The sequence below is a fragment of the Seriola aureovittata genome, chromosome 11 (genome assembly GCF_021018895.1).
Source record: "Seriola aureovittata isolate HTS-2021-v1 ecotype China chromosome 11, ASM2101889v1, whole genome shotgun sequence".
In the NCBI taxonomy this organism is placed as follows: Eukaryota; Metazoa; Chordata; class Actinopteri; order Carangiformes; family Carangidae; genus Seriola; species Seriola aureovittata.
In genome coordinates, this window is record NC_079374.1 from 11,683,755 (window position 1) to 11,693,398 (window position 9,644).

The 9,644-nt window shown below is 37.7% G+C and overlaps 1 protein-coding gene across 4 annotated transcripts; it reads left to right on the forward strand.

Moving 5' to 3' along the window:
* The first annotated feature begins 405 nt into the window (after positions 1-405).
* Positions 406-8,957, forward strand: LOC130177147 (uncharacterized). 4 transcript variants are annotated; one of them, XR_008828973.1, is made up of 12 exons: positions 406-512; positions 610-927; positions 1,034-1,130; positions 2,129-2,177; positions 2,300-3,445; positions 3,545-3,859; positions 3,966-4,062; positions 5,456-6,666; positions 6,756-7,073; positions 7,180-7,276; positions 7,827-7,914; positions 8,059-8,957. XR_008828973.1 is itself a non-coding variant. In XM_056388611.1 (5 exons), the coding sequence occupies exons 1-5, from the start codon at positions 437-439 to the stop codon at positions 5,723-5,725; spliced, it is 639 nt and encodes a 212-aa protein (XP_056244586.1). In that variant the 5' UTR covers positions 412-436; the 3' UTR covers positions 5,726-6,172. The 4 variants fall into 4 exon arrangements, 1 of the variants encoding a protein (XP_056244586.1); XR_008828974.1 differs by having other exon boundaries at positions 2,300-2,422; positions 3,334-3,445; positions 5,456-7,073; XR_008828972.1 differs by having other exon boundaries at positions 5,456-7,073.
* The last annotated feature ends 687 nt before the right edge of the window (positions 8,958-9,644 follow it).

A 9,644-nucleotide genomic window follows, 5' to 3' on the forward strand; every position in this document is an offset into this window, starting at 1 on the left:
CTAAAACTTAAGCCCTTTTTTTTTTGTTTGTTTACTTTTTATTTTTGAAAGTGTACAGAATTAACTATTTGAAGTTCCTGTTTGTTTTTCTCTGGTTTCTAAGCAGATTTATGGACGTTTATTTGCAGTGGTGTTTTCATGTCTGCGTGTTCAGGTTTGACTGAATAATGACTCATATTTTGATATTTGATGATTTGTTAAATGATCTAATTCATCTGATTTGTAACCAGTAAGATAAGACACAAGGAGCTCTCAGCCCTGGTGTATATAAGTCCCATATGACTGAACTACATGTTTCCCAAAAAGGTGTAACCTGTGTGAGGACACACGTGTCATGTTTGTGCTTAGCTTTAGAGCAACTAACCACTTCCTTTTCTGTGTGCCTCCTACACAAATACAGAGGGGCTGATTGCTTAGTTCCATTCTTTCTCCTTTGATGGTTGTCATGTTTCACCTAAACCAAGCAGCTCTGCTCTCCATTCAACTACTACTTATATGCCACGTCTTTGCAGGTACAGTGGAGATTTGTGTGTTTGATGCATGTGTTTTTTCTGCAGATGTAATTACAGCTTTCATTTTATATGAACTGATTGTTTCCTTCCATGTTAGGACATTATCCAGACGAGCACAGGAATATAACTGTGTCCAGAGGAGACCCCGTCATGTTCACTTGCAACTTATCCATGATAACCATAACACAAATCACCTGGATCAAAGACAGATTTCTTTTTTCTGATTTCATTTCAAAAAATCAGAATTTTTCAAATTTTACGTCTGACAGACTGAAAATAGACTCTGTCTTTCCTTCAACTCTAAATATTTCTAATGCTCAGCATGACGACGCAGGACTCTATAGATGTAATGTAACTGGTGTAAATGGCGCCAGGACTGCTACGTGGAATTTAGCTGTGACTGAGAAACCTGAAGGTAGGTAGAGAACAAAGCAGGGCTCATCATTTCTGCACCAGACATAGTGCATTTCAGAGTTCAAACTGCACGTTACCTGAATTAATTCACATCTGATTCTTTGCAGAAATCATCGACTTCCACTCGTGGTATCTTCTATACATACTCACAACTGTAACTGGATTGCTCCTGTGTGGCATCACTTCAGCTGTCTGCCTCTGCAGGTGAGTGACACCTGAAGAGAAGTTGTCAGTACCGGCAACTAAGGCTGATTTGACAACAAAGCTCATTCACAGATATCTAACCATATTCAAAGGGTCAGTTTACCCACACTGATTTCTGACTTACAGCGAGGGATGTTTTGCCATCTTGGTTTTAATTAGAATTAAAGGTTCTTTCTTGAACTTGAAAACAATTAAAACACAAACTCACCACAAGGCCTGCTCAGTAGATGTTTTGCTGCTGTCGCCTGAGTTGCCCAGTTGTCCTGGAAATTAAGACATTGACATTTATCTCTGATGTCTTTAGAGTGAGACTGTTAAACTTTTTTTTGGGCTTTTGTGCTTTTATTGTCCAATGCGGGACTCAAACCAACCAACTGGGGCCGACTGCAGCGAGGACTGTAGCCTCTACACATGGGGCACCTGCTTAGACCACTACGCCACACGACGCCCCGACTGTTTAACTTTTATTGAATAGCAGCCATTATTGCCAGAAGTTACAATTACGACATGATCTATTGTAATAGTAATAAAAGAAAAGCACGACTTCAAAGGCAACACCTTTACAGGAAAAAAAGAAGGTCTCTGAAACCTGGAAGGTCAACAGATCCATCAGCCAGAGCTCTAAAGTTCTCATAGGGGTCATGTTGTTTATACTTTTGTTTGGTAATTGTGGCAGCCTGGTGTTCTTCAACTAAACACTTACACATGGTGGTTTTTTTCCAGCCTGATTCTTGTATGTTTACACTTCTTAAATAAGACTGCATTTAGTCCAGCACGACTTTAGGGCAGAGAATACATACACGCAGAAAAACAAGGGTACAAATGCAATACCTTACTTCCAGGAATACAAACATGTTTTGACTCTTTGTTTTTCATTTAACAAAATGAATAAATTATTGCACAATCCATTGTGAAAATTAAATCTAAACTTAGTCACATTCCCTGCAACACTTAGAATGGGATGATTGTCATTATGTATCACGGCTTCATCTCTGCAGAAAACGCAGGACCAGGACACCAAATCAGGATCTTCAGTCAGGAGGAGAGGTCAGAGGAACTTTGTCATCTTCACCCTGACACCTTTCTATGCTTTTCTTCTCTTTCTCGGAAAAATCACTGAACTTAACTCTCACCTTTTCTCTCTGTATGTGGTTCTCACTCAACTGCAGGATAACACAGACAGTAGAAGAAACAACAAGAGGAGGAGTCAGTACATGGAGAGGCTCAATTCAATCTATGGTTTCTAGTGAGCTGACAGGTCATTCAAATGAAACTTAGCTGAGCTGAACCAGGTGATTCAAGTGAGGACAACTGGCCCACAGAAACCTCTGACTTATCTAACATTAACACAATAAAACCAGCGCCTTCACTTTAAGGAATACTGTTTTTATCTTATCTTTTATAATCATGAAAGTGTGTTTATTCTAATATGTTTTTATGAATGTACAATGGTTTTATCATCAGTATGTTGTTTTGAATGTTGTGCTGTCTGTCCTGCATTATGAGCTCACCAAGGCAAGTTCCTAACAATGTTTGTTGCAATGTTAATAAAGTTAATTCAACTCAACAGGCTTTAATTTAAAGGTCAGTGCCCTCTAGGGTTCTGTGATGGAATTGCATGGTGTTTCTTATATCAAAAATAATTTATGTTTCACACACTGAAGTCAAGTAAAGTCTTAGTTCCAGTTACGCACTATATTCAAGCAGGGGATCCATGGCATGGACCCTCACAGACAGGTAGGTGGTTGTGTAAATGCAGGTTAATAGACTTGGTTATGGTAACAGATTCAAAGTGTCCTGTGAAGAAAACACTGAACTATTCCTAAGCAGCAGCTTTTGACTCGTCATTGGAAACACATATGAAATTCACTGAGTACCACAACAGAGTAATTGCAGGCCTGGTTATTATGTTTCTTCTAAGTATCAGAAAGTTTCCGACCTGCTGTGAAACCACACTCAGCAGAACGGTCACACTATGTGGGTAAAGTGTGGGTAAAAGTTTTCCTGCAGTTCGGCATGTGTTTTATGCTCATTTTAGATTTCAGTTTAATGATGGAATTTAGCCACATTTTAAACTTATTCTAGATTGAATTATATGATATTCTTACATAACGTTATGTTTAATGAAAGGTGTGAGACACGTTTGAGCTTAGCTGAAGAGCAACTAACCACTTCCTTTTCTCTGCGTCTCTTACACAAGTAGGGCCTGATTGTGACGTTACTTCTGTCTTTCTTTCTGATGGCCGTCATGTTCAGGCGAGATCAAGCAGCTCTGCTCTCCATTCAACTACTACTTATGTGCCACGTCTTTGCAGGTACAGTGGAGATCTGTGTGTTTGTTCCATGTTTTTTTTTTCTGCAGATGTAATTACAGCTTTTATTTTATATTAACTGATTGTTTCCCTTCATGTTAGATTATCCAGAGGAGCACAGGAATATAACTGTGTCCAGAGGAGACCCCGTCATGTTAACTTGCAACATATCCATCATAAACGTAACACAAATCAACTGGACCAAACACAGATTTCTTTTTTCTTATTGGATTTTAAAAAATCTGACTTTTTCAAATTTTACGTCTGACAGACTGAAAATAGACTCTGTCTTTCCTTCAACTCTAAATATTTTTAATGCTCAGCATGACGACGCAGGACTCTATAGATGTAATGTAACTGGTGGAAATGGCCCAAGGACTGTTGTGTGGAATTTAACTGTGTCCAAGAAACCTGAAGGTAGGTAGAGAACAAAGCAGGGCTCATCATTTCTACACCAGACATAGTGCATTTCAGAGTTCAAACTGCACGCTACCTGAATTAATTCACATCTGATTCTTTGCAGAAATGACTGACTTCCACTTGTGGTATCTTCTATACATACTCACAACTGTAACTGGATTGCTCCTGTGTGGCATCACTTCAGCCGTCTGCCTCTGCAGGTGAGTGACACCTTTTAGCTTTTAGATTTGTAAGTATGAACAAATGCATGTTACTCTTTTCTGTTCAGGTGCAGAGAAGTTGTCAGTACTGGGAACTACTATTAGCCCTTTAAAATAATTAATATTTCTCCACCATTATTTCTCCACTATAGAAGTGTAGAGTAGGTTTTGAAACGGCATTTAGCATTCAGGCTGGGACATAAAAATTACACACAAAATAATTCAACAAAAAATATGAATGTAATTGAACAAAGTATGAGAAAAGGTTAATGCTCTAAACATTTAGGAGTTGTTACTGTCTTTGGTAGACAGGACACTTATGATCTGAAGTCCTATGGCCGCGGCTGCAGTTGCTACAGTTGATGCATTTAGCTACAATGTGGTTACAAGCATGTGCTTGTGACTTCTGCAGCTAGAGTTTTATGTACAGAGAAACTATACAAATAGATTCACTGCAAAGTTAATGACAGTAGATGCAATGAGCTTAGACAAACTGATGCTTCAATTTAAGTTTTGCCAGCAAATGCATTACAATCATAAGTCAACATGGCCAAATGGTGGTAAATGCAATCCTGTTAAGTTATCACTACATCAAAAAAAAAACCCACAATACTTCACAATGTTCACAAGTGTAAGTGCACTTGCACAGATGACCTGGATCGTTGTTTTTCAAAATTTAAAAAAGAATTACTGCCTTGTGGTTGTATGCCCCTGCAAACCAGTCAAGTTGCAGGAAATATGGTCACAATCTCCCCTTCCTGAGAACATTATGATGTAACAATGAAGTTGTCCTTTGACCATTTGTATATAAAATGTCATCACTTCATTTTATCTGTATGGACATTTGAGTTGAATTGTGCCATAATTCCTGGATGAATTTGTGAGTTGTGGCCAAAATGTGTTTTGTGAGGTCACAGTGACCTTTGACTTTTGGCCACCAAATTCGAATCAGTTCATCGATGAGTCCAAGTGAGTGTTTGTACCAAATTTGAAGAAGTGCCATCAAGCTGTTACTGAGATATCGAGTTAATGTGAATGGGATGGACGGACGGAAAACCCCAAAACTTGGTGCCTCCAGTCGTGGCTGTCGCCGTCACGGAGGCAGAAGACTATACGACAGCTCAGCCAAAGCTGGAAACTACAGAGCCTTTGGTCTTTTTGCTTGAAAAATTAACAAAACAAAACATTTGCAGATTAATCTTCTGTCAGTTAACTAATCGATTAATCGGCTATTTGTTTCAGCTTTTCAGTTATTAGGGACGTCTGTGTGCTTCACTTTTAACTAGATTCTTTGGGTTCTCCGTTGTCCCATGTATGAACTCTCTGAAATAATATACATGCAACACCTTGAATACCATTGTTGTCATATTGTATCACGGCTTGATCTCTGCAGAAAACGCAGGACCAGGACACCAAATCAGGACTCAGCCCAGGGCCAGTTTCATCTTCAGTCAGGAGGAGAGGTCGGACGAACTTTGTCATCTTCACCCTGACACCTTTCTATGCTTTTCTTTTCTTTCTCGGAAAAATCACTGAACTTTACTTTCACCTTTTCTCTCTGTATGTGGTTATCACGCAACTGCAGGATGACACAGAGAGTAGAAGAAACAACAAGAGGAGGAGTCAGTACATGGAGAGGCTCAATTCAATCTATGGTTTCTAGTGAGCTGACAGGTCATTCAAATGAAACTTAAACATGAGCTGAACCAGGTGCTTCAAGTGAGGACAACTGGCCCACAGAAACCTCTGACTTATCTAACATTAACACAATAAAACCAGTGCCTTCACTTTAAGGAATATTGTTTTTATCTTATCTTTTATAATCATGAAAGTTTGTTTATTTTAATATGTTTTTAAGTATGTACAATGGTTTTATCATCAGTATGCTGTTTTGAATGTTGTGCTGTCTGTCCTGCATTATGAGCTCACCAAGGCAAGTTCCTAACAATGTTTGTTGCAATGTCAATAAAGTTAATTCAACTCAACAGGCTTTAATTTAAAGGTCAGTGCCCTCTAGGGTTCTGCGATGGAATTACATGGAATCTGTTATATCAAAATAATGTATGTAAGACTGTAAGACTGAAGTTAAGTAAAGTTTTATTTTCACTTATTCCATCGGGTTATCATGTTTCTTATAAGCATCAGAGAGTTTCCGACCTGCTCTGAAACCACACTAAGCACAACAGTCACTCTATGCGGGTTAAGTGTTCTCAGCATCATGTAGATGTGCTCCTCCTGCAGCTGAGCATGTCTGTTAAGTTCATTTAAGATTTCAGTCCATCATATTACTACTAATGAAATACTTCTTAGTTTATTTTCAAGGAGGATTGAGCTTGGATTATCAATATTCACTTTTTTTTTTTTATTAAATAATTGTATTTATGACTCCTTGGTATGATCCATATAAGGTGTGATTTTAGTTTTTACAGTTAGGTCAAGAGCAACTAACCACTTCCTTTCTCTGTGTGCCTCCTGCACAAACATATTTAAGGGCTGATTGTGAAGTTACGTCTGTCTTTCTCCGTCTGATGTTCATCATGTTTCACCTAAAACAAGCAGCTCTGCTCTCCATTCAACTCCTAGTAGCGTGTCATGTCATTGCAGGTACAGTGGAGATTTGTGTGTTTGATGCATGCTTTAAATGTAATTGCAGATTTCATTTTATATGAACTGATTGTTTCCTTCCATGTTAGGACATTATCCAGACGAGCACAGGAATATAACTGTGTCCAGAGGAGACCCCGTCATGTTAACTTGCAACTTATCAATGATAGCCATAACACAAATCACCTGGATCAAAGACAGATTTCTTTTTTCTGATTTCATTTCAAAAAATCAGAATTTTTCAAATTTTACGTCTGACAGACTGAAAATAGACTCTGTCTTTCCTTCAACTCTAAATATTTTTAATGCTCAGCATGACGACGCAGGACTCTATAGATGTAATGTAACTGGTGTAAATGGCGCCAGGACTGCTACGTGGAATTTAGCTGTGACTGAGAAACCTGAAGGTAGGTAGAGAACAAAGCAGGGCTCATCATTTCTACACCAGACATAGTGCATTTCAGAGCTCAACCTGCACGTTACCTGAATTAATTCACATCTGATTCTTTGCAGAAATCATCGACTTCCACTCGTGGTATCTTCTATACATACTCACAACTGTAACTGGATTGCTCCTGTGTGGCATCACTTCAGCCGTCTGCCTCTGCAGGTGAGAAAAATCTTCATTGTGTAAAAGTTGTCGTCATTACAAAACTTACATCTTTACCTGCTTTAATTTTAAACAGTTTAAATTATATCATGCCCCTCGTCTTTGTATTTCCCTATAACGACTTCCTCCTCCTTCCGCCTTTTTCTGTTGCAGTGTCTCTGTGGTGTGAACTTGTTGCACTGTTAAACAGTAAAACATTTTCTACAGCTACTGAATGTATTTAAAATAGTATAATATTGTTAATCTTCTTTCCAGTAAAAAGAAATGTGTCAATGGATTACAGTATCATCTATTTTAACAAGAATTAAAGTAGACCTATCACAAAACTTTTACTTTTACTCTTGATACTATTTGACAATACTTCTGTACTTTTACTTATGTAGGATTTCAAATACAAGACTTTTACCTGTAACACCACCAGTGTAAGAATATATTTAGATCCACCACCGGTTTCCAGTAAACAGCATCAACTTGATCTTGTACGTTAATGTCTGAAACGACTGGAACTGGCTGCGTCGTGTCATTATTGGTCTCCACTCTGTCTCTCCAGAAAATGCTGCACCAGGACCCCAGAAAAGAAACAATATGACAGCAGGACCCTGAGTTATACCCAGTATTGTGTTCAGTTGAGAGAAAAGGTCAGAAGAACTTTGTCATTACTCAAACTATCATTCTCTTAAGCATATTTCTAAAAACTCTATTATTTCCTGCCTATCTGTTTCTTTGTTTTTCTTTTCCTTCTTATAGTTAAAGAAAGTCTGTTTTCCCTCTGATCCCTACAGGTGGCTCCTACTCTCCCAAGAAGCTGTGCAGAATACAGACTGATCACAAACAGACGCAGTCAGCACTTTGAGAGTTAAATGCATGGCCTCCACTGAGCTGACAAATAAGTTCAGATCAAAGCTGAACAAGTGACAAGAGACATTTTGGACAGAAAGTAAAAGAGAGAGGACATATTTAAAAATAAATGAAACCAGCCCATAGAATGATATAACAAATAAATAAATAAATAAGTGTTTTTTGTTATCAAAATAACACAAGGTAATGTTTCAGTTTTAATTTCTTGGAAGCAGAAACCTCATATCAGCTTACTGTACATGGTTGGGTGTATGTCCATAACCTGCATGTAAAATACATTTAATCTTGAAAAGTTTAAACGAACGCTGTTTTGTTGGTGTTTCTCTCTTTCATTTGTTTGCGTTGCTTTGTTTTGCTTTAAGCTTTTGCTTTTTGTGCAGGTAAAACATCTAGTATCTGAAGTCACACTGTATAGGTCTGTTATGATAAAGGCTTGGTCTAGTTTATCGATAAATGCATAAAATATTTGATGTAATAATCTGATTTGAGGTTTGTTAATCCGTGGGGTCACAATTTTTATTTACAGCTGCCCGAATGATCCCTGTTGTACAACTCTACTTCATGATTTGATCTTTGTTGCATTAGTTTTTCTTGATCTTTTCTCCCTCTTGACACGTGGGTCAGTGTTAAATAACTCAAGAGATATTTTAAAAACAAACATCTTGGGTTAATTGTGATGATGTACAATCAAACCCAGTCTAATATGATAATTTCCTTTTATCCATGCTTTCTCGACAAATATGACAGTGACACCAACACAAAGCTTCACTCTGTGTCTTAAGTTATTAATGATGTGATTTTCGACACACTTAATATTAAACTGATTTTACTGTGTCAAAATGTTCCAATTGTTTTTGTTTTTTCAGTGGCTAAGCTTAAAATGAAACCTGATTCCTACAGTTCAGATAATCATCTATATGTGATAAGTGAGTGATAAGCGAGTGTTCAAAGTTATTAACCAGATACAACAGTGAGACGATGGCCGGAGAGTGGACCTAAGGTGCACAGCAGTCAGGGTCATGGTCATGTTCAGCCTATACACATATTAATTATATTTGATTTAAAAATTAAAAATTAAATGATGAAATTTGGCTGAAATGATAATGAAAGTGTGTACTATGTAATATAATAAATATAATAATGTATGTACGTGTGCTAAGTAGCCAGCAGGTGGTGGTGAAGTTTGGTAAAGTGTGTTTTTAAAGACAGAGGCTGCACCTGTTTTTAAGATGGGTATGTTGTGTATGATTTGCTGTACAATACGTTCATTGTTGCTGGTTTTCATGAAAAGAAGGACATTGCAAAGGTGCTTAAAATCAAGATTGGACAAACTGGTAACAAAGTTCAGCCAAACTGACCAGATATAAAAGGATTCAAACAGCCTTTCCATTGATAAGTGGGTGGAAGAGTGCAGTTAAAAGTAATTAAAACTGACGAGATTTTAGAAATACTGGTGTAATGAGTCCAAATTCCTCCAGAGCAACACAAACCTCCCTAGAAATATTTCACA

Excerpts from the sequence above, each read along its gene's own strand:
- LOC130177147 (XM_056388611.1), top strand. The coding sequence starts at position 437 with ATGGTTGTCATGTTTCACCTAAACCAAGCAGCTCTGCTCTCCATTCAA. Across the intron at positions 513-609 it reads TATATGCCACGTCTTTGCAG|GACATTATCCAGACGAGCAC; the intron begins GTACAGTGGAGA and ends CTTCCATGTTAG. Across the intron at positions 928-3,965 it reads TGTGACTGAGAAACCTGAAG|AAATGACTGACTTCCACTTG; the intron begins GTAGGTAGAGAA and ends GATTCTTTGCAG.